Source organism: Histoplasma capsulatum, genomic scaffold (assembly GCF_000149585.1).
Source record: "Histoplasma capsulatum NAm1 scaffold_5 genomic scaffold, whole genome shotgun sequence".
NCBI lineage: Eukaryota > Fungi > Ascomycota > Eurotiomycetes > Onygenales > Ajellomycetaceae > Histoplasma > Histoplasma mississippiense.
Window position 1 is genome coordinate 110801 of NW_001813978.1, and position 24861 is coordinate 135661.

Here is a 24861-nt window from a genome sequence, read left to right on the forward strand (position 1 = left end):
GGATGACACATGAAAGACGCCAGAGGGGTATACGAAGGAAATATTATGGAATAAAACATGAGGATATTCGACGATATAATAAAACTTAAAAATGCAAGTGAATAATAGGAATGAAAACTAAAACCCGGTGAAAAGCAAAAAGAAGGATGAAATCTAACAAATCAAACTTAAATAACGGATGGAAATGCTCTTCTCAACCATGCAGAGCTGTGCCCGGATGAAATTGATCTTGAGGAATATGCAATTCAAAAGTCATAGATGTTCTATTGGTCACATTACTGTGCAATCTCTGCTTCTATCTCTATCACGAGGGCGAGGGGGAAGAGCGGGATTGGGCGATTCGTCAGCACGTGTGTTGCCAGCTCGGTTTGGTGCTAGGTTATTATTATTGAATCCAGAGCTTGAGGATCTTGGTCCAACTATACTGGGGCTGCTGATCCGGGAGCCGCGATACTGCGAATGGTCCGGGGAAAGGGTATATGCTGGATTGCTGGCAGCCTGTTCGTATGTTGGCGGTGGCGCGTCAGAGATGAGGTTGGCCGCCGGGGTCCGGGCTGGCGGGATAAGTGATCGAATTTCGTGTGGTTGGGGTGCACGACGACTGGCGGGCGAGCTTAATTGTTGTTGGCGAAAGTTTGAACTGCTGCTGGGGCGGTGTGTAACTCCCTGAGATTGTGACGATGGAAAACGTGAAGTCTTAATTTGTGCTTGGTTACGTGGAGTTGTACGTCGGTGCTCTTCCTCGTCCTGAAACTGAAGGGCCAAAGCAAGAGCGTAGTCTGCGTCTGTTTGCTCCGTATTGTTAATTTTTTTTCCAATAGTCCCATTTAAGTTATTTCTTTGAGTTGATTCACTTGATGTCGCCAGGTCGTTTTGGGTAGGCTGTTGAAGTAGAGCTACAGGCTGTGGAGAATTTCCAACGGGTTGAAAATCCCCAGAAAAGAAGCTAGAATTAGCTCCGTCGACATCAACCAGGCTTTCCCACACGATATCTTCGTGGCCAGCGTATCCAGCATCGGTTACAAGCGTAAAAAGTTGGTTCGATAGTGGATGTTTGAAGAGTGTAGAGAAATGATCATTTCGAAAGAGAATAGACATAGATCCGGGCTTCAGACATCTCTGGAGATGCTCCAGACCGAAGATACTCAGCTGGGTAGCATTTTCAACGTTAACGAAATGATGGATTGTGTCGATATCTTCTATTAACTTCTCCTCGTCAGCCGTGAGACATTTCCCATGAACGACGCGGTGTTCCAGTTCTTCTTTCCGAAAGTGCAGTAACTGAATATCTTCATGGCTTTGAGCGACACGGTTTAGCGCTGCATATGCTGCAGAGAATGGTTCCGCGAGCCAGCCATGAACTAGCGGTAACTTAAAGCTACCATACAGCATAGTATCAGTGGTCTCGAGAAAGCTCCCAGGTAAATCAGAGATATCGTTTTGCTATAATTTGTTAGGTGGGAAGTCAGAAGCATCAAGAGATCTATAGATGAACACTTACCAAAACCAACCGTGGGTTTACATTCATACCTGTATGTAGCATGACAAGAAAGGAACTCAGGGCCTCGATATCCGGAAGTTTTTCAGCTTTATCTATGTGTGAAGTAATATCATCGAACAGCGCTTGCATTAACAATCCTAACGAAATTTTCTCCCGTAACTGAAGGGCTTTTACAACAGGCGACGGCGAATCCGCGCTGCTCCGCAGTACTAGTCCATTGACGAGGGCCAGAAGGGGGCATGGGCCGTTTTCGGTCTGTACCAAAACGGGAGATTTTCGAGAACTAGTAATCCCATCCGTCCAGTTAATCTGGCGAATATCATAGGTTTCAGATAGCTTTTTCTGCAGTACAGGCATAGGTTGTCCAGATTTGTCTGGATGTGATAGCGGCGGTTGTCGCAGATCAATTGTAGCGTCTGGAGTCGCGGGCTTCGAGGTCGATGAACTCCGCTCATCCGGATTGGATAGAGTCTCATTTGATTGGCCTTCAACATGTGGATCAAATAAACTGTTCATGGGAGGTACATCCGTTTTGGTACTTTCGTTTGGTTTGATTTCTTTTGAAGAACTCGGTTCACTGAAATTGGCCAGCTGAAAATTCTGAATGATCCGATCCGCTCTGTCTAATTGATAATATGGGTCTGATGATTGGATGGTTATAGATGGGGCCGTGTCGGTTAATGGCTCCTTCCCTTTCTCTAGAAGCGGACTCACAGTTTCTATTACTTGCGGGCCAGCTTTAAGGTCACCTTCATAGTGGCAGTACATGTAAGGTATTTGAGAAGATAGCTGTGCAAACTCTCCATCTTCTCCTTGCGATATATGTTGGTGTGTAATGGAATTCCCTATCAGATCAATGAGCGATTTACAATGGTAATCTGCGGGTGTAATGATGGAACATAACATTTGGAACAACCTACCCTCTTGACGGCCATCCGAACTGCTGGATTGTGGAAATTCAAACGGGTCCGGGCCAGAGATGGAACTTTTCCGAGGGCCACCGCCATTTTGCCTAGCCTTCAAAAACGGATTATTTAGACGAAGCTGGCCAAGCCTGGTAGTATGCATCAACCCATCCTGAATAGAAGACCTCATGGAAATTTCGAGTTTCGAATCAAGACTAGAAACAACCTCGTTTTCTTTCTCGGGATCTTCAAGAGAAGAATCCAATATTTGTGCGCCTCTGTCAAACTGGCCGGGCTGGTCCAGAAGCTGACTAGCTAATGCATCAGGCTGCGACGATAGGGCAATGTCTCCAGTAGCCGGATGACATATTGATTCCTGAATACACGCGTTAGATGCTTCATTATTCGCTACAGAGGAGGAGGGTACATAATCTAGGTCTGGCGGGGCAGAGTCGGAGAAGGGTGACTTTGGAACCGGGGTTTGTGACGAAAGAGGGGATGCCGAATTCCAGGGTGGATGCGATAAACGATTATTACCATCCTGGATGTGCTGATCATCTGGATGGTTGGGAGACACCTTTGCCAGGGCCATGGTAAATCACTTGGTGGAAACGTGACAGCGATTCTCGAAGTAAAAGCACATTCTCGTCCTACGAGTTGCCCTGTAGATCGGAGTCAATGGAAGAGACAAGAAAGAAATGTAGGCAATAATTTTCCTTCTTCCATTTGCTAACGGAAGATCCCGGACATAGACTTATTCCCACTTGAAGGCAACTTCCAGGCACATGGCGGATAAGTGTGAAACGCCAGTAGTAAACGTAATGTTGAGGATCGCTGATAAGATCAGAGATTAAGATGTTAGAAAACGGATGATCCGCTAGGATTGGAAGGGCATCAATAGCTAGAGTCCTTTCATCAGCGCAGTTTCTAACGGCGACGTTATGCAGCAATGATGAAGTCGATTGATCCTAACCAAATGTTTTCGGAGGCAACGAGAAATGCGCCTGTCTTGGGTGGGTTTGACGTGTTTGTGTTGTTTGCGTTGTTTGTTCTACTACTCGATATGACGTAACTGTGCCCGGAAGTATATATATCCGATATTTTATTAGAAAAAAATTAAATCTAAATCTAAAATCTAAAATACCCATACCAGCCGCTTTCGCCGCTGTTCTGCTCTATCACCCCGCCCCCAAGACATCCGAAGAAAAATAGGCAAAAAATAATAAAAGGGAATTGGTTATTCTCCGTAATGGCTCTTTATGGTTAGACTACAGCCCGTTGTATAATTTATTTCCTCATTTTGTCTGCAGATGCATTCGACAGTCCAACCCCACGCCTATATTGCGTTAGGGCTGCCGTCAGATACAATCAAGGTCCAGCAAATAATCCCTAATACGTATGTTTTGGGAACCCCGTGAATATATTTCCTTTATTGTTTCGATTCTCAAGGAATCATGCTCCCCTTCCCATCCCACTATGTTCGCGAACTGACTAGCTACTTAGGATAATATCGCTTGGAAAATACGGTTCATTCTTTGCAAACCAGATCATAGGGCGACCTTACCATCTCACCTTCGAGATTCTTGATCAGCCACATGCGGAAGGCAATCATGCGCTTCGTATCGTTCCAGCGGCTGAGTTGCATGCAGAATCATTAATAGCCGATGAGTCTATTCCCGGGGAAGACGAGGATAACGAGGAGTTTCGGCACATTGAAAGCCCCATGCGGACAAACCGAGATACTGTTGATGATAATTCGAGCCAGCTTATGACTATGGATGAAATTGAGGCTTTGAAGGCGGGGACCACACATGCTGGCAGGGAGATCATCAACAAACTTCTCGAGTCCCATTCCGGCCTAGATAAAAAGACTGACTTTTCGCTGGCCAAATACACATTGAGAAAAAGGAAAAAATACCTCAAGCGGTTCTCTGTCCTACCCTTGGATATACCCCTCCTCACTCACTGGATGTTAGAGCAGAAAGATGCCACTAAAGTTTTGGAGCTAAGGGACGAGGTAATCGGGCTCATAGGCTGCTGGGCGAATGTCCATAATGGCGGAAATGCATTCATGGTTTCAGAGGCAACCGAACTGCACCAGGCTAGTCGCTGGCTGATTATTGACGACACTGGAGGCCTGGTTGTGGCAGCCATGGCAGAGCGTATGGGAATACTCTATCCTCATGAGACTTACGTTCGAGACCTAGATGACGATGAGCTCCCCTCACGGCTTCAAACCAAAAAATCCGATGGCCCACAACCGCAAAATTCCAGCCAATATAATCCTGCACAACCAAACAGCGACTCATCTCGGCCCGCTGACATCGCTTCTTCGTCAGCTCGCCGTCAACGCTTTTCCCCGGGGATGTCCTCTAACAATACCACGCTCACTATGATCCACCCCAATGCTCAGCCTAACCTGTCACTTCTCAAGTACTTCTCGTTTGATGTTGGCGACCCATCTCCTTCACACCCCCTTCATACCAATCTCAAAACTTTATCTTGGCTGCAGCTCCTCGACCCTTCCACAGATCCGGTGTATTCCAATGAACCTCCGGTCGCATCAGAAACCGATCTAGCGAATTGGAAACCAAATAAACGTGGCATGTACTATCGCAAACGCCGGCGGTGGAATAAAGTTCGCAGAGTTGTCGACGAAACCCGGGCAGGCGGTTTTGATGGCCTAATAGTTGCAAGTTTAATGGACCCAACATCAATATTGAAGCACACAGTGCCCTTATTATCCGGCTCTGCACCAGTGGTGGTTTACGCACCACACATCGAACCATTAGTGATGCTAGCAGACTTTTACTCTACAGCCCGACGCACTGCGTACATTAGTCTTCTGCGCATCGCTTCTCAAAAGGACCGGGTTTCTAATCATGTCAAAGATCAGGACGGACCGAAGCAAAACGAGGCAACCGCAATCAACGAACGTGATTTCCCAGTTGACCCGACGCTCCTTCTGTCTCCGACCATACAAACATCGCGCGTAAGGCCATGGCAGGTGCTTCCTGGCCGAACACATCCACTAATGACAGGGCGAGGGGGTGCTGAGGGATATGTTTTCCATGCTCTCCGGGCCTTGCCCGCTTTAGGAAAAGTCGAAGCGAGAGGCCATCAGGCAAATAAAAAAAGGAGGACGGAAATCCGGAGCCATCACAGCACGAGAGATGCCACTCCAGCAGCTACCATTATTTCGGACACCCAGAATCAGAGTTAAGAATACGGTAACTGCCTATTTGTACCAATATATCCTCAATCTAAAAGCCAGTAATTTCTGGATGTAACCTTCCACCGCCCACGCATCCGATCTCTCTCGCTGTGCTTAAATTAGCACATTAGAACGCTAGCAGCACTGTTTTTCTTTCATATCTGTAGACGGCTATTTCTTTTCTCTTCTTCTATTTTTTTTAATAAAAAAAGAAAGGAGGGTGGCCGCAAAATACACTTTGAGCTCCGTTTGACGAATGGGAGTTAAAATATGGGGCGAATAGTGACGAGCGGTTGAACAGAATACTAATACTAGTTCAAGGGGAAAATGAGATTTGGGGAAGATAAGGTTCATCAAACCCATGGCACCAATTAGCCCATCCACAACAAGTCATGCTCAACTTGCTTCGCTTGTAGCGTACATCAGGCAGTAGACTAGTACCCGGTGTAGCTTGAAACACTAACCATGTAGGGAGTAAATTAACTTTCTGACAATTCCATTTCGCCCGGTCGATACTAATAATGATAATACAGTAGTTCGGCAATAGGACTAGTTGCTGGCAGCCTTATGGGTAACTCTGTTTTTGAGATAGTTGAGGCTCCTTCAGCCTACGCGGTTAACACCCCATGCTCTCAGCAAGTGTGCAAAACAATAAAATGATATCTACTCCGTAGTTATAGATATAGTTAGCCAAGTTAACTAGATACCAATAAAGTAGCTATGTAACTAGTTATTCAAACTGATGAAGTCAATCTGTAAGGGCGCGAGCCACATAACTACTTTAAACAAGCAAGCCACTCCTCCTCTATTATGTTCCGTAGTTACACATGGAGTTAATCTGCAGTGATGAGAAAGTTACATTGCTTACAGAGGCTTCTGTAACAGTATTTGACTCACACTAGGATTTAAGCTGTAAGCATGTTACTTGCACCAAGTATTTCTGTTCCATTCTTTAAAGCTGCTAGAAGATTTTGAAGGAGCTAATGTATGTGATGTTTAGCTAGAGCTAACCTAAATCTTGAGATGCCTCAAGTGGCTTGGAATGGAGGTATTTGGAAATGGTAAAGTATTAATTTAGAGCTTAAATTATAAGCGTGAGTCAAAACTTCTTCGCTGGGTAACTAGGAATTGATATGGTAAGCTTTCAACTCATGTGTTTAAAGGCTTCATATCTGGCATTAAAACCGCACAGTCTCCGTTCATTTGAGCCCCGACATGGAGATTTTCTATGTTTTTATCATGCGCAAGGCGTCAAGGATTTATTTTTTTTTCACTTTCTAACGAGCTTATTAAGAACTCTATTAATGTGAATAAATGTTGAATAGTTAGTTTAGTTAGTTATATGAGCAAGTCATTTACAGGTTCTTAGTAATTGAATAAATAAACACCAAAGTGACAGTTAAGTACAGAATACAGGGGGGGTATTAAGTTTGAAACCCCCTCCCCCTGGCCGCCGAGATTACACTAACCATATAACGTTAATATCTATATGCTGCTTTTTGCAAAGATCTTTATATTAATATTTTGTATACCATCCTTCTGCCTCTATAACTGCCTTCACTCGATGAGACATTGTAGCAGAAAGATTATATAGAACGCTATCATCAATTGCATTCCATGCCTCCTTCTATTAAAGCTCTTTTTGTAGCTACTGTATCTGATGCATGCTCCAGCTCTGGATGCAGCTTATAGATCTCCTGCTTCAACAGTGCTCAAAGATTCTCTATAGGATTCAAATCTGGAGAATATGGAGGCCAAGGCATGATCTCTATATTCATCTCCTCAAGAACCTCCTTAACTATGTGAGCTGTATGAACCCTGGCTCCATCATGCATGAATATATCCCCCTCTCTCACAAATTCAGGTAAAAAGGCCCTATACATCCTTTATCACTCTTGAAGAAAGGGGTAAATAGTATGATAAAAGTAGCATTCCAACATAACTGGGTTTGGGTTAGTGATATCTTGGCATCACAGGTGTGGCAGGGCGGTGTTGTGGGGTTTCAAACTTAATACCTGACACTGTAGGTAACTATTGATCAAATGACCAAAATGTTAAAGAGAAATTTGTCGCAATGCTAGATGTGTAAGTAAATCACTTTTAAAAAGAAATATTTTTAGCTGTTTATTCATTTAAACTTCACTGCTACTTTAAGGGGTTTATAAATTTAATGGGAAAATATGTTAAACAGTATTAACTGAGATTCACTGTTTTATGAACAACACAATCAGTGTCAACCAGTTAGTTATCAACATTTTTTTATGTAATAATTATGTTCGATATTTAAGGAGTTAAAACGAGTTATGGTAACTAAACATTCTTTGGTCATTGGTGCGGGGATCAGAGTTCTAACTACAGAGTTCTCCGTAGTAATAATCTGGCAACGACTTGAAAACAACGTCCAAATGGACGAGAGATACAAGAGTTGCATTGTCCGGGGCATCCCCACTCAATAATCCGTAGAGAGAGATTCTCAGGAAAAACCAGCTATCCGGCGGATTGGGGTATTACAAACAATCCTCCGGCCCCCTGCTACTGCAGCGGCCAAAACCGTAGTCTGAAGACTAATGCAATACCACCACGCAAACGAAATTGTAGCAATGTCAGTTCCTGCGCAAGAAGGGCCTCCACTTCTGTAAGGCTGGCCAGGAAGCTAGCGGGCAGGGGTTACTAACTGGTGGTGGTCGCTGGCGATCCAGCGACCAATGGACCGCGTGTTGGGGGATTGGGTGGGGTGATTCGTACCTAGTTACCCTCTATAACACCAGAGCTCTGGTGGTGATTGAGCTCTTTTGCCCTAGTGGCCTACCTAGGTAATACCACGGTAGTCAATGCCACATGACCTGACCGGTGACTAAACCTTGGAAGGCTTCCGTGAAGACCTGAGGAACTAAACTCGGCGCCCGGCACCAAGGTAGTAAGTAAACCCTCACCAGCCACGATCTGGCAGAGTTAACCACTTGACCAAAAGGTCATACTTAGGGGGAATGCCTGAACTTGCTCGGTCTTGCAGCATGACAGCTTCTTCTTACATTACAATTAGCCTGCAATTGGCTTACAATTGATCTTTATCGTCTAACAAAGATATGAACAACGCAGAATGTTAGTCTCTAGGAAGTGAAAGTGACAATGTATCACAAAACTACATCTTTTTTGGTTCTTCTATCTTTCTTTCTATATTCTTCACTAATTAGTTACCTAGGTGTATTCATAGGTGGGGCGCCTACCGTTACAGTGGGACAACCAAGTTTGAAGTGGAAGTACTCCGTCGTAGAAGTTAAAGTATAGAAACTTTCTTAGTTGATCAATCGATTAGAAAAGAAATTAGATACTGATGTCTGAACAATATACTAGTGAATATAGAAAGATCGAAGATTCTATATTAATATCTTAGCATATTGGTATTTTCAATACTTTATTATCTTCTATTCTCTATAAAACTATTCATTATTTTCTATACAGTTGTTTTTGACAAGTACTTGTAAAAAGTAACCAAACAGCCCCACACTTTTAGAATAGTAGTTTCTTATCGTCAACATCAGAAGTCAATTACCCCGCCATAACGAATTGGCTTCTTTCATGTTACAAGGGCTAAACTTTAATGTTCAACACAAAAGTTCAAGTTGACCAAATGGTTACTAACTAACTTACTTGTGAGTTTATAATGTAACTAGTAGAAATTTACCTATTAAATATTGCACAGTATTTATAATATGAGATTTACAAAAGCTATTTCATGTGCAATTGTCACTGTTAAAGTTGTGTAATGAAAAAGAAGTGGTTAGTTAGTTTACATTTTGTGACGCGTGGTCTCTCTCGCATTTGTTCACTCATTCAGGGGTCAGATCTGTTGACCCGCCATGGTGGGTAGTAAAGGGAACGAACCAATCTGAGCCCTCAGGTGTCAGATCAGGTGATCATTTTTAACCTTCGGATCCAGAGATCTCTCTATCTCTGTCCTGTCGATAATGGTTCCAGATTGAGTTTCGTTTAAAGTTCACAGCTCACTCAATTCGGCAGCTCTACTACATAGCCTGCATTGTTCCTGGAACACCACTTTGAAACTCCTCACATGCTTATTACCGAGAAGGTGACGGAGTATTGAAGCTACCATATCATCAGAACACAAGCTTACCATGCGTCATTCTGAGGACCGATTTTCTTTACCAGGGTTGGAGAGCGGATGAAATTAAGATACCTTACCCCGCGACTTTTTGGACCTCAAGGTTCCCGAGAAAGCGAGTGGATGAGCAGTAATTCTCCACACGGGTCATCAAGACATTGGCAGCGGTTGATCTCCGACAGGAAAGTTATAAATATCAGCTCCTTCACACTCCGGAATGGATGTCTTACCTCAACATACACTCAGCAAGAGAAAACCCAGCGAAAATCTCCTCCTCAATCAAACATTCAAAAAATCTACGTTCTTTTCCAGAACAACCACTTCGTCATTCAAAATGCTTTTCTCCAAGGTTATCGCTCCTGCTTTCATCCTCCTCGGTGCTGCCTCCGCTGCCCCGGGTGGCCTCGCGCCTGAGAATGCTTCTAAGCGTGATCAACCCTCTCTTGACGAAGCCTTCAATATGTATAATGAAGCTGTCAATGTATTCATGAAAGTTTCTTCCGCGGCGGATTGCGACTGGGCCGGTATGTAAACCCGCATTCCCCCATATAATTTATTCATAGGAGTTCGCACTTATTGACATTTGCCAACAGCCTGTCTCGGCTCACTTTCTGCATCATCCGCCGCCTGCATTGCTGCTGCCGGAGAGTTTGGCTTGGGTAAGTTTAGTTTTGTCTTCTCTCCCTCAAGTTCTCCCATTTTGGCTTGAACTTGACTAACTTGCCCTAGATATTCCCCTGGACCTCGCTTGCGCTGCTACTGCAACCACTAGCGCCACTCAGGCATGCAAGGGCTGCTTGTGGTAAAGGCAGCGATTGTAGCGCCCACTGAAAAACGTCCATTTAGCGACCACGCGATTATATTCTATTGCTGTCATGCATTTCAAGAGAGGTCAACATCTTGTTTTCTGCTACGTTACTTTGTATATACGTTGTCCTTGAATGTAAATATATCTCATTCTGTGTCAAGTTGCTCTTCCCAACTGGGGCGATTGTATATACACCTGGTATGCAAATAAACAAATCATACCCTCTTCTTGCCTCTCACCAGCATCATCATCATCATCATCATCATCATCATCATCATCATCATCATCACTATTCAATTATAGTTGTATACAATCAAAACAATGATATCTATCTCAGTATTTCTCAAGATTTTTCTAGTGAATAAAAGTTATCTAATAGTAGTAAAAGAATTAAGCTTAGAATCAAACAATTCTTAGACTGGCGGAAATCCACTCCTTCTCTTTATCCTTTTTTCTTCCGCTATTCCGCTCTGTTATGCTTTGTTCTTCTACTTCTGCCTCTTCTGCCTCTTCCGCCTCTCTTGGCGACTGCTCCTTTCGTTTATGGGAAGGTATAATATTGGATCACTGGATAAACTCAGCGGACGTCCGACATTTATGAGACCAACTAAATGGTCAAATATTCGATCTTAGTGGATAACCAACTACGAGTACAAGTACTTGATTATTCTCAAATATTCTCGATAAATAGAACAAAAAAAAAAATAACGATCCCAGTTTTTATTTATTTATTTATTTATTTATTTATTTATTTATTTATTGTTGAAGGCTTACACGTAGTTGCTTGTTATTAATGAGTGGGAGCTAGCTAGGTATGCAATACACTATGAGATCACGTGTTTACTTTAGTCACGTGACCGAGGCGGCAAGACATTCATTTTTTTATTTATTTATTTATTTATTTATAAAAAAAAAAAAAAAAAAAAAAAAAATAACCTCTTAGTTATTCGAGACCACGATAGAAAAGTTATCTGTTGTAGTGATAATTACATTGTGGTGAGGCGCACCAACACCTTGGGAGTTATTTAGTCATGGCAGTTCCGGGCGAGCAATCTCATTACATCCGTGGGATGAGGAGGTGCACGTGGTGATCCCCTGGTACTAGATTCGCCCAACTGCGCAACAATAACAACATCCACCTCACATCTAAAGCCCCATTCGGTGCCGCAAGGCACATCCCTGTATGGACAATGTTATTGCTTTTCTTTGGCGGAGACCAATGTCAACTGAATGAACCCGCGTCTTGTACACAGAACAGAAATATATCCAAAAAGGTCCCCTCCGCTGCCGTGTGGGTCCATGTCTCCTATGCAGTGTGCCCGTGGTCTGTGGCATGGACAGACATGGGCAATGATCCGCTTCTCACCTGGACAGATTCTGATCTCTGTGAGAAGGTGTGGCTATTCTATTCTTTTTCTTATTATGCTACTATAGAATCACTGACGCAATCCTGATTCTTACATTCAATATGATTACCGTGGCATTGAATTGAATCCGCCAAACCAGGATTTCTCAGCGGCTCGAGGGAAAAGTCTGGATCATTTTTCAATCAGGTCATTGCTTTTTGCGGCAGGCATATGCTCGACTCGTTGGCTCTCGTTGCTCTTTGAGAAGCTGTCTCCACCGCTTGTTGTCTGAAGAGAATCGCCAATAGACGGATTTTGCAACACTGCATACCAAAAAATTCCCGCTTTCAGTTAGGTGCTTTCACCAGCCTTGTATTTTTAACTTCACCAGCACCGCCCACTTCTTGCTACCTTCTTGTAAAGCCCTGTAATATTGATGCATGCGCCCCAATCTTGCATCAATTGATGCGAGATTGATGTGTGTTCCAATTTGTCATATTGGGTTAAGTGTTTGAAAAATCAAAATCCATAATGTGGATGAAAAATCTGCATCATAAACTTCTAAAAACGAAAATTGAGTAAGTTAGCAAGATGAATACTCTACATAATACCTCACTATATTTAAATAATATTCTCGATAATTTTTTGAATGATCATCATTTATGAATCTGTCAATCTAATATTGAGAAAATTCAGCATTTGAAACTGTATTATTCATCTGAATTCTCATTCTTTCAGTATGATTATGAAATCTTTTCTAACATTTAAAATGACTTGTAAAGTGTTGTTTTTGAAGAAAATGAAAAACTGCTTTGATCTTCTACTTCTGTATAGTTTCTATCATCTCTATCATCTCTATTAAATAATAATAATTCCTTCTCTACACTCAGAATCATATCATTGAGATTGCAATCAAACTGTATAAATCATTTCACAGAACAGAAGTGATTTGAAATTGTATGTTATACAATTAATTTATCTGATTTATATCAAGATCTCAAATAATATGAGCAGTTTAAAACAAAATTTCAAAATTTCTATTGTGATGAACTGAATCTGTCTGTGTGTGAGGGGTGATGACAGTGTGAAGAGTGAATAGTGGAAGATAGTATATAGTGTAATAGAAGATAATAGTAATTATAGTAGTAGTAATGTAGTTGAAGTTGTAGTTGTAGCTAATCGCTGAAGAGGAAAAGAAAGAGAAAGAAGATGTGCGAAATACATGCATCCATATATATATACATATAGAAATAGTGGTAGCGAGAGTATAATTGAAAGAGGTAAAAATAGACGAAGATATAAACAAAGATAATATAATAATAAGGAAATAATAAACGAGTGCATTACACTGTGTGAAATCTCAATCAAGTTCTTTATCATATGAGGAAGAATCAATAGATTCTAAATAAATATAATAAAAGGATATTAAAAACTATGTGGTGATAAACAGATCTTACTCAGACATTCAATGAATGAATAGAGATAATTGATAAATTCAAACAAAAATAAAATCAACATCTGATAAAGAAGAAGTATACTGAGAGTCAAAATCAGCAAATTGCTCACAAGTATTAAAATAATTTAATACAATGTTATTTAATTTGATCAATTTGATTAAAAAAATTTGTTGATGAAAGTAATGATTTTAATGTCTTCTCTGTTTCTACATCTATCAATAAAGGAAGAGTATCTCAAGGATATAAAATCAGAGCTTTAATAACTTCAATGTTATCATCAGTTTTTAATTTATTTCAGAAACTGTAGATGTTCAACAATATTATGAAAAATGAATTTTCTGAGATTTCAAATACTTTAAGATTTTTGAGTTCCGTCAACAATGATATAGAGAATGAACAGCAGTTGAAAATAAAGAAAGATATGAAAAAAATGAAGAAGAGATTGACACAGATATTTGTGAATTGAATGATGTGAATTAAATATATTATTACAAACATTGATTGCTTTGTTGTATGCTACTTTTATAAAAAACCATCATTATATTTAGGTTCTTCAAAGAAATTTGATATATATTATCATTTTTACTGAAATATTCTGTAATACTTCTGTTATAAAACATCACCATTTTTTGTATGAGGAGGTTAGTTTTTCCACGTGATTTGATTGGTTAAAAAACAAGTTATATGGTAATATATATCATAAATACATAAATATATTATCAGAGGTGTAATTTGAAAAGTGTGATTTGATCAAAAAATATGGAATAGATTGTTTAATGTAATCCACAAGTGAGTTAGCCACATAAGTGAGTCGGTCACTTTTCATCATTTTATATCTTTATAATCAAATATAACAACAAACATATAAGAAAAATAGATTAATTATATTAAGAATTATTTATAAATCTGCTTTCACATGTATGAGTAATATGTTCAATAGTACCACATCTACTACATCAAAGTGTTGTATGTTTTCATAATTAAAAGTCAGAAATCTCTATCCTCTCTCTTTTCTTTTCATTGACAATTCATACACAATCTATTTCTTTTTTAACTTGAAAACATCTTTCTGAATTATATATATATTATCTTTCTCTCACTTTCTCTTTTGCTTTTCATTTGCAGCTTTTAGTTCCTTGTTTTTCTTTGCTAAAATAACAGCATTATGCATAGTCATTTGACATTTCTTAATCAGTTAATTCATAGCTTAATTGATTGAATTGAATAAATTTTGTATATGATATTGCATATATTCTTTAATTTTCTTGATCTGAAGATTCACTTGTTATACATTGTATGATGTGGCTGTGATTTAGAAGGTTTGAAAACTATGAGAAGTTTCTGAAGAGTTGAATATATATATTTAAATATTAAAATATAAGAGAATTTGCTTTGAATTGTATGAAATTAACTTTGTAGTTTTGAAACCACTTTTAATGTTGTTCTCATTCAGAGCTTTCATATGAGCTGCTGAATATAGAGTCAAAAACTTTTTCTTATTAATGTAATTAATATCAAACTGCATTTGCTCTTTCATCTGTTGTTTGTACATCTTCTTTAGAAAAGAGAAATAGCTAACATTTAAAGATTGAAGAAGATGAAATGAATGTGATGGTATATAAAAAGTAATAATATTGTTTTCAAAGCAGAATTGATCAAATTCAGCTGAAATATGACTTTCATATTCATTAAGAATCAAGAATTGATAATTGCTCTTTGTATAAAATTGAATATTTTTATTAAATATCTTCTTAAGTAAAATTAATCCTAGTTTATCATTTGTTTATTCATTCTCACTGAATTCAATCATTTAGTCCTGTGGCAGCTTTTCAGTCTCATATCAGCAGAATTGATGCATCTTTCTTTTCAGAATAATCATTGTATATAAAATTCAATCAATTGCATTGACTTCTGCAATAACAGTAGCTTATTCTTGATTTTCAGACTGTATAAACTTGAAATTATCAACTCTTTCTGATTCAGTAACCACTTTGATTGTTTCAATAACACTCATTTGAAACTCAGTCTCATCAAAATTGTATATATCTTCGTGTGCAATTCTAGACTTTGCAATGATATTTCATATGAGGTTGAACCATTCATGAATTATCTCAGAATCTTCACACAGAGCTCACTGATGATCATACTTTTAAAAGAATATGGATTTTAATTCATTATAATGATTGGCAAAGTTTTGTACTCAGTTGACATCAATTGTTGATGGAGGCTTGAATTCAGATTTGATTTTTCATTCAAAAAGAAGTAAATTGATCATATTTTATACAGTCTCAATCTGCAATGATTTCCCTCATGCAGTCATGAATAGAATTCATTGAATAAAAGATTCTTTCTCTGTAAAACTGAGTTTTCAGTTCTTTGATGAAGTATCAACATGTGTTGAATGATCATGTATACAATCAGTCAGAGTAGAGTGTGGAACATCATAGGGCTTTGCTGCAGCTCATTATTATCAAATGCTTGAATAGTTAAAAGAAGTCTTCCTTCTTGAAAGGAAGCTTGATGACTTTGCATTGTTGATATTTTAATTATTATGTTTGATAGCACAGTGAGATGATGAAAAGTGGCCGATTCGCTTGTGGATTACGTTAATATTAAGAATCATTGTAATTACTGTAGTTAACTTAATCAGATTCATCACTACTGCTGTCATTACTACTGCTCTCATCACTAGTGCTCATCCTTACAACTACCCACGAACGTAGGGGTACATTTGAATTTTCCACTTTTCCAACTGTTTTTCGTATAATTTTAACCCTCCAACCCGTTCAATATCATCGCACGCCCTCTGCGATCTCTCTACGTGTGTGTACTGCACAGGTTGAGTGGTCATGGAGCCCTCAACGCCCTCCCGTCCGCCCAAGGACATCGAAACGGCCTACACCAGGCCACTGGAGCCGGAGTCACCGGCCAATTTTGTCGCTGGAAAGGCTGGCAAGAGGCAGAGGAAGACTGTCACAATGCCTCCCCCAGTCCTCAAAGGAGCCAGCGACAGCATCCCCACGGCCACCTCTCGGCTGCAGAAGCAGTTTGAGGAGGCTCAACAGCAACAGAAACTGCAGCAGAAGGCTCTCATCAGATTGGCGAAGACTCTGGACAGCTGGGTTGAGGAGGAGAAGCAGCCAGCCAGTCAGAACTTTGCCCGAATCTTCTGTGAGAGGTTTGTCAAGTATGTGACAGCAGATCTGAGTGCAGCATCAATTCTGAGAGGGGGTGCTGCCCCGGGTACTCATCCGCAGCCAAATGCAGCAAAGACAGCTGCGAGGGAGCCGACTACCTGGGCGGGTGTTGCTCAGAGGGGGAAAAACTCTGCCCTCCCTGGGGTTGCCCCTGCCAAGACTGCGGCTTCCTCGGCAGGCAGGGCTAGTGGAGCTAGCCTGCAGCCCAAAAGCGCCAGTCAGCCAGGGGGCCCCACAGGGGGCACAAAACAGCAGGAGGACCCACGAGTCCTCGTCACCCTCCAGCCAGAGAAACGGGTCGCCCGGCTACAGCCATATGCTGTGCGGCAGGCAATCGCTGCAAACATTCAGGGGGTGGGGGATGTGGCCAATGTGCCGAAGGTGGAGCCCACCAGGACAGGTTGGGCGATCACACCAAGCGACAGAGGCATACGCGACGCTCTGACCACTGAGAAGGCAGTGGCTACTCTCTGTGAAGTCCTTGGCGCCACGGAGATCCGGCTACCAGAGCGGTGGTACAATTATGCTGTCCCAGGGGTCCCAGAATTTGTCCAGGACTGGGAAGGGGCAAGAATCCCCACAGACAAGATGGTCGAGGGAGAGGTTCTGGCTCAGGCAAAGGTAAAGCCAGTGAGCTGTCGACCCTCGCGTCATGGGGTGAACCCCAAGACAGGGAAGATTACATGGATTGTCTCCTTCCTTGCCCCGGTAAAAGGCTTCTCACTCTTCAATGCCAGTGAGAGGGCCAGGCTGATTGAGAAAAGGCCTTTGGCAGTGAGACATAACCCAGGATGCCAGGGGTTCTGCCACCCACCAAAGTGTGCGCGACTGGCAAGATGCTTCAACTGCAGTGAGCCCACAAGCCAGCATGAGGGGCCAACAGGCGCGGCCACACTACTCAGAGGGATGCGGGACAGACCCCACAGAGGGTGTAGACAAAAAGAGTGCTGCTCAGGCATTCAAGGAATGGTGGAGAAGTCAACCCTCAACAGATCTATATGTTTTCTCAGATGGATCAGAACGGAGCCTTGACAACAGCAGGCAGGTGGGCTATGGCTTCATAGTCTATCAGGGAAATAAACAGCTGGCCAGCTTCTCAGCTGCGCTGAGCCCTATGTCACATGTCTTCGACGCTGAGGCAGTTAGTGCCTGCCAGGCATTAGAGTGCGCTGTGAAGCTCCTACCTTGTGTCACAGAGGACAGCAGCAACCCTCAGATCTGGCTCTGCCTCGACAACACCTCAGTCATCTGGGGCATACGGGGCAGTGCAGCAGCCTCCTCAAACTGGGCCTACAACCGCTGCCATGAGCTCCTCAGACAGCACAATGTTGGCCTGAAGTGGGCTCCTGGGCATATGGGGATAGAGGGCAATGAGGAAGCAGACCGCTTGGCTAAGCGGGCAGTCTCATCCACTGCAGCCCCAGCCTATGGTCTCGAGGCCACACCCACAGTCAGTGGGGTCCGCACAGTGGCCAAGCAGCTCAGCCAAGAGGCAAGGCGAAAGTGGTGGAGTGGAGCCTGTGGCAAGCTCTCTGACTGGTACCGGGGCTGGAGTTTCAGCAGGCCGACTGTGGAATACCAAGTGAAGGCCCCTCCGGAGCTCACCATGCCACGGCATGCCCTTCACCGCTGGCTCGCACTCCGCTCCTCTCATGGGGACTTCTCCTGGTACCACAGGCGTTTCCAGCATGCAGATGCGAGGCTCACCTGTGTCTGTGGACACAACAAGAGCCCAGAACATTTGGTGCTCTGTCGACACTCACAGAGGCACTTTCTTCACTGGCCCAAGAGGCCAGCAGCACGGCCACACAACCGGGCGACAGCTGTTGCCTATCTAGGGTCTCTGACCCCTACAGACTTTGTAGAACTGCTGGACTGCACGCAGTTCTACACACGGTACTGCACAAGGTAACGCAGCCGGCTGGCTGCAAACCATCTGACAACCCCCGCAGCAGTTCCACGAGGCCGGCCTGCTGAGTACACCCACGGTAGCTAGTGCAACTGCCAGGGACATCACAGTCTATGCAGACAGTACAGATAGCACAACTAGGCTCATCTGTCTCAATTAGCTGTGGTGTAATCAGTACAGCCTACGTGTCTGACTCAGCTGATATGGTTTTGACTGCCGGCATTGTATCTACGCGTGCTCTGCTTTGTTTTCCTCTCGTTTGCCCTTGTCTCTATCGGCTCAAATGCTTCTTCTTCCTTCTTTTCTTTGCTCTCTCTGTCATTCTCTGCTCTTTTCCTGTCACAACCTTCTTCAGTGCTCTCTCCTTCATTATTTATCTTGTCTGTCTTTCTTCTGATGTTAGAAGCACAGACAGCTTTCTGATCAACTGAGAGAGGTATCCCTCTCTGCTCACTATAAAGCCTTCCAGGCACGGCAGCGGCGGTCCCCTCAGGGAACCACACTATAGCCCCACCATGAATGGCCATACGTCGGGCCAGAAGTGGATGCGCAGCTCAGAAAAATCCTTTGCAATGAGCTGAGTCTTCTCAAGAGTTGCCACCTGGATTCTGTTTTCTCTCTCTGTGTACATAGAAATCTCTCCAGCGTAGCACGTCTCCATGCCCTTCGGGAGGCTTCTGAAACACGGGCGCTGCCCGTGTTTTCTCCGGGACGTTAAACCTATACATACATACATACATCATCACTAGTGCTGTCATCACTATCATCATTACTATTTTTAAAATCACATTTCTGCATTCATTGCCAATCTTCTTTATCCATTCTCAGCCCCGGTGGCCGAATGGGTAATGCGGCCACCAGATAGCGCCTTGGTGTGGGGACCTAAGGCGCGTGGGTTTGAAACCCACAAGGGGACAACATTACATCCAGAGCCAACTTCTCAGCTTCTAAAATAAAGGAAATGTAAACCTGCCAAGTAGATATCTTCAGGTGAACCTACTACCTGATTTAACTTATTATTTCTGAGCTGAAAACCTGTATTGTGAGTATCAAATTCTGTTTCTCATTAATTTTTCTATGTTTCTGTTATATTTTTGATATCATTTAACAGTAAGCATTCCTTCTGTATAACCAACTATTGCCTGTATTTAACATTACATAAGGACTCGTCATAAGCACTGCTTGCATACGAGTATATAACGGAATAATAATAATAATAATAATAACTAACAGTATTAAGAGATTGTAATGAGACAGAGTGATTGAAAGCCATGATTGTCTATTTGAAAGATGAAAGTGTATTGAATGATAAATGTCTGATGAAGGTGATAGAAGAGATGCTTTCTTTATAAAATTAAAAAAGAATATTATACTTTACTGCAATCTTGATTATATTGAGATATTATATTTTGAGTCTTTATTTCAACAAGATCTGATAAGTCATATGCATAAGAAATTCAATCATTTAAAAAGTTCAGAGCTTTTATATACTTTGAAAAACTGAGTATATTGATTGAATATGAAAAAAGATATTCAGACATACATACAAAAATGTCTGAGTATTAAATTGCAAAGAATGTAAGATAAGAACTATAGTGTGAGAGAGCACAATATCAAATAAAAAATACAATTAAATTATTTGAATGTTAAAAGATAGATTTTATAGAAATATTATCACAGACATCAAATGAAAACTGTTGAATAATAATGACAATTGATTATATCACAAAGTGGCTGATTGCATAAGTGATGTCAGAGGCAATAAAGGAAATCATCACTAAGTTTTTATATAATGATATTTATATTAATTATGATATGTTTTATGAGATATTGATAGATAATGAGGTAAACTTTGTAGAAGGAGCTGTGAGGCATTTCATCAACCAGTTACAGATGAAACATTGCAGAACAACATTTTATCATTCTCATACAAATAAAAAAGTTGAATATTTAAATGAAATACTGAGCAACATATTGATGAAATACTTAGTGAGGAAATTCATAAGATTGTGGAATGAATATCTAGAACAAACATTATTTGCAATTTGAATTTATCAATATGCAGTTTTAAAGCATTCATCATTTTATCTGCTCTATAAAATATATCTGTGTATACTGAGGAATACACAGAAGCAAATGAAGAAGGAAGTGATGATTGTAAATGTGAAATTAAAAATAAAAAAAATTAATCATATTTGAGTAAAAGCAAATGAACGACTGCTTGACTGCACAATATAATTGAAAAGAATATGAGAGTTACTAGTTATGAAAATGAGTTTTACAGTGATCATTTGAATTCTTATACACAATAAAAGATCTGAGAAGTTTCAATCAAGATGGTTTAAGCTGTATAATATTCTCAAATCACATGCTTTTGAAATATACTATGGCGTACGCCGTTCAATTGGTAGGATAATTCATGTCTGAGTTTCTCTAATCTAGAAGGGTGGGCGAACGCCCCTATATATATACGTAGTCATCCCGTCAGCGATCCAATCCAGAGGAAGGAGCGATCGCAGCATACGGGAAGAATAGGAGGAATAATAATGCAGGGGTGGAAGGAGCAGGGCGGAAGGGAGACTAGGGGCGGAACGCCACATATACACTTTGAAAAAATCAGAGAAATGGATTCTACACAATTTTATAAATGACTCTCATTTTATGAAAATGAAGATGAAGGATTCAAATAAGCTGTGATCATCAGTAGCATTATTATCAGCAGTGAAGAAAAGAGAGTTTATGATAAAAAAGCTCTAAGAAGTTAGAGAAATCATCAATGCTTATGAATCAGATGATATCATTTATTCAGACCTCTCTATCATAATCAAAAAAAAAAAAAAAAAAAAAAAAAAAAAAAAAAATGAAAGAAAATGTAAAAAGCAAGTATACAGTATACATTGATAAGTGACAGGATCATCACTAACTGTACAATATTACAATGCAGACAGCAGATGCAATGCAGCTGAGGTTGAGTTTGAAATGACTGATCAGTATATAAATCAGATCACAAAAAGTAAAGAGATTCTGATGAGAATTTGACTGTCTATACTAGCTCAATCATGATGATTTCAGATGATGAATTATCAAAAATATTAGCAGATACACTGAATCAAACCATTTTGACATTTGAGAACATTCAGAGATCAGATGAGGTTAATTTTGATGAATCATTCACTGTAATTATTTGAATTTGTGAAGAGGAGCAGTATAATACATGAAGGCAGAACACTCTCATTGAAAAATATGAGATCTACCACATCTAGTTGTCAAGTGTAGAACTGATAAAAGATTATGTGAGTTGATGACAAATAAGAAAAAAGGAAAGGGAAAAAGAAAGTCAGCGAAAAAGATCTATTCACACGCAGTCTAATGACCGCCGCAAGGGCTTCACCCGATTTCTAAAAATAAGCCGAAATTACCACAATTGAACTGCATCTGTTTCCTTGTTATTTCACACCCACATAGCTTCTTATAAGCTTCTATTATGGCAAAGGATTCAGTATATGCAGAATCTTCATACAGATATATTCCCTCTTCAGATGAAATTCTTTAATTATTGCTATTTAACAGTTTTTTAATTTCATTTTCAATCTTGCTTTATTAAAATAAAAATCAATCATTATACCTGTTCATCATAATATCATATACTGAAAATAAAAAATCATCTGATGTGATAATTCTCTGGAACTTAATATTATATTGATATTTATGACTGAAATAGAACATACACTGATTGATTATAGAATAGATAATTGATTGTAAAATTTCATTAATATACTTTTATATCATATCCTCTCTTCTACACACCTCTATATATTAATAATAGAATTTCAATTGATTCAAAGTCATTCAATAAAGATCTCAATGAAGAAAGTCTTTAAATTGATCACTGAGATGTTGTAAAATGTCATTGAAAATAGAGTAGAGAAATGCAGATAAGCAGTCAAATAATTGAATAAAATCTAAATATTGATATAAATATGATAAATACACAAGAACAATGCAAAATGTTAATTTCTGAGATAATTGATATTATACTGATCATTCAATTGATTATAGATTTAAATAGAGAAGAATCAACTGTATTTCAATCTTTATAAAATAAAATTTGATGATGATAAGTTTCTCTGACATTGCATCAAGATTGAATTCAAACTGCATCATTGAAATAAATGATTGATATCAATATTCAGAGTAGTTGACATTCTTCTGCTCATTCTTGAGATGTAATAAAAGCTTTTGAATATTATCCACTGCATCGGCGGTGAGCAGGATTATATTGACAGCAGCAGCAGCAACTTGACAGCAACTTGATATATTCATATTCTTTTGACATTTTCAATGAAGAATATGACTGCTTCTACATCACAAGAATTATTATAATCATACAATAATAATCATTCATTTGAAGCCCCACAGACAAGATTTTCATCAAATTAAAATATACTCATCTCATTTCTATAATACATCAATATTTGATTTTACAAGTCCTTCAGAAAGTGCAATTTAATCATTACATGGTGGTTATTAAAATCCACTGCGTACTTGGCAACTAAGCAGTAATTGGATTATTGGTGCGTGCAAGCAGTTGGTGCACACAGCGTTGCAAAATCCGTCTAATGAACAAATAACACAGATTCACAGGGCAAGAAGTGATGCCGATGGCAGGTTTTGATTGTGATTGTGATTGTTATTCTCCTACATGATGCAATCATAGTTAATTTCCCCCTACTGCTCGGCCTCTAGTAGATCCCTTCACCGTGCGTGTTGAACCCCTTTGTCTGGAGGGTGGTCTCAAGAAACCACTGCCTTACCTTTCTGGCCCCCCACTCCCACCCAAGTCTTATAAGACCAAATAATGATAATAATAACAGCTATCCCAGATCCCGCGGACCCTTAGCATTATGACTTGACAGCTCCAGGAATGCACGGGCTGGCAACGTGCACTGTCATTGGCACTTGTTAACTGCGGTCTTGTTGTAAGCTTCTCACCTGCGCACAATCATGAAGGAGCTCGTCGTCCCGCTCCTCTAAAATGTGATATATATATATGTGCTGAGGTTCTGAAGAAAATTATATTTTCCTATATCATTTCTGTCAACTTCAAGTTTGTTAAATCTCTATGCTCGCTCGGTTGAACAATCTTTTACTCGCGACCTCGAAGAAATGACTGTTGGCTACCTTCATTCTCCCTACCCGCAATCCCAGTCTTGCCGTTCAAGATGGTCCTGTCAATAATCCGCGCGAGCTGGCAGTGTTATACTGCGCTCGAGAGGCGCAATATAGCCCTCTACATCCTGGGCATTATGCTCTACAAATTCGGGCTGGAGGCTTTCAATGGATCCATTGTCTCTCTGGCCACCAACAGATATGACTATGACGCGCTGGTCTCTAACTCGACTCCCAAAACCTTTGAACGAGTCGGGCTCCTTACTGGACTTAACCAAGCCTTCCAGTGCATAGGCGCCATCCTTATAGCACCCCTCGTCCGGAGAGCTCCCACAAAATTAGTCTTGGCAATCTCCGTTCTCGTTTTTGGTCTCTTCACCGCACTGCTCCTGATCGTGGATGCCAGTACCGGAGGGAAATTCATGCCCAAGGGTTTCCAGCATAGCCATCCCAGGAACGATTTTTCCTACTATGGCAAGTACAACACAGACGGGTTAATTCCCATCTACTCAGTTACTGGTATCGCCTACGGGATGGTAGAACTGATCCGTCGTGTCATTCCAAGAGATATCGTCGGAGGAAATGTCCAGAAACTTCGTCGGCTAGATGCATTAGTTCACATCTTTTATGAAATTGCTGGAACTGGCGGCGCATTCTGCACAGCCCTGGCCCTAATCCCGAATCTAGGAAACAACTATTCTTTCATAATCACCCCCGTTTGTTTTGCCATGGCCGCCTGTACATGGTACTCTATAACCAACCTGGACTTCAAGCCTCAAGCACAAGAAGTGCTTTCCGAACATCCTGCATACGTCAAATCAATCGTCGGGTCATTTCTACTCTTCTTCGAATCATTCTGGACGGGCGGCAAGCTCATATTCACAAATCGGCGGTTCATCTGGCTGTTGCCCGGATACGCCATTGCGTTGTATGGCCACCGCTACCTGGAAAATGGGATAGCACCGGCAATAGCCCGACGATATCTGGGCAATTCAGCCTGGTCGCAGCTGATCGTTGGGGGCTCGAATTTGGGCGAACTGATAGGTGCCTCGTTCGTGTTCTTTTTCACGAACCTCATTACCACCCCCATTCCATGGATCCGGCTTGATGCGGTACTGTTGTTGATAGTATGGTACTTGCCATTTTGGTACCCCCCGGCGGGCCAGGTTGGTTATGCCTGGATAGCCGGCGCCAGGTTTCTCCCCATATCTATCGGCTGGGCTGCCGGCGAT

General features: G+C 41.0%; 7 protein-coding genes across 7 annotated transcripts in view; 5 read left to right on the forward strand and 2 right to left on the reverse strand.

The window, feature by feature from the left end:
* Positions 1 to 270: 270 nt before the first annotated feature.
* Positions 271 to 2998, reverse strand: HCAG_04894 (predicted protein; the record flags this gene model as incomplete). The annotated part of the gene is made up of 3 exons (XM_001539377.1): positions 271 to 1443; positions 1502 to 2250; positions 2422 to 2998. The coding sequence occupies 3 exons, from the start codon at positions 2996 to 2998 to the stop codon at positions 271 to 273; spliced, it is 2499 nt and encodes an 832-aa protein (XP_001539427.1).
* Positions 2999 to 3716: 718 nt separating this feature from the next.
* On the forward strand, positions 3717 to 6685 carry HCAG_04895 (conserved hypothetical protein; the record flags this gene model as incomplete). Its single annotated transcript, XM_001539378.1, has 6 exons — positions 3717 to 3802; positions 3910 to 5398; positions 5505 to 5692; positions 6154 to 6259; positions 6351 to 6375; positions 6621 to 6685. The coding sequence occupies 6 exons, from the start codon at positions 3717 to 3719 to the stop codon at positions 6683 to 6685; spliced, it is 1959 nt and encodes a 652-aa protein (XP_001539428.1).
* A 3392-nt stretch (positions 6686 to 10077) lies between these two features.
* Positions 10078 to 10574, forward strand: HCAG_04896 (predicted protein; the record flags this gene model as incomplete). The annotated part of the gene is made up of 3 exons (XM_001539379.1): positions 10078 to 10263; positions 10337 to 10402; positions 10473 to 10574. 3 exons carry the CDS (start codon positions 10078 to 10080, stop codon positions 10572 to 10574), a joined length of 354 nt encoding a protein of 117 aa, XP_001539429.1.
* A 5629-nt stretch (positions 10575 to 16203) lies between these two features.
* On the forward strand, positions 16204 to 18463 carry HCAG_04897 (predicted protein; the record flags this gene model as incomplete). The annotated part of the gene is made up of 2 exons (XM_001539380.1): positions 16204 to 17181; positions 17342 to 18463. The coding sequence occupies 2 exons, from the start codon at positions 16204 to 16206 to the stop codon at positions 18461 to 18463; spliced, it is 2100 nt and encodes a 699-aa protein (XP_001539430.1).
* A 268-nt stretch (positions 18464 to 18731) lies between these two features.
* Positions 18732 to 19733, reverse strand: HCAG_04898 (predicted protein; the record flags this gene model as incomplete). The annotated part of the gene is made up of 4 exons (XM_001539381.1): positions 18732 to 18824; positions 18990 to 19180; positions 19430 to 19463; positions 19692 to 19733. The coding sequence occupies 4 exons, from the start codon at positions 19731 to 19733 to the stop codon at positions 18732 to 18734; spliced, it is 360 nt and encodes a 119-aa protein (XP_001539431.1).
* A 1786-nt stretch (positions 19734 to 21519) lies between these two features.
* HCAG_04899 (predicted protein) lies at positions 21520 to 21723 on the forward strand (the record flags this gene model as incomplete). The annotated part of the gene is made up of 2 exons (XM_001539382.1): positions 21520 to 21636; positions 21685 to 21723. The coding sequence occupies 2 exons, from the start codon at positions 21520 to 21522 to the stop codon at positions 21721 to 21723; spliced, it is 156 nt and encodes a 51-aa protein (XP_001539432.1).
* A 1959-nt stretch (positions 21724 to 23682) lies between these two features.
* Positions 23683 to 24861, forward strand: part of HCAG_04900 (conserved hypothetical protein) — a gene marked incomplete at both ends in the record, with an annotated part of 1770 nt that continues 591 nt past the window's right edge. The window contains one exon of the mRNA XM_001539383.1: positions 23683 to 24799. Within this exon, the coding sequence (XP_001539433.1) occupies positions 23683 to 24799 (1117 nt within the window). The remainder of the gene's footprint in view (positions 24800 to 24861) is intronic.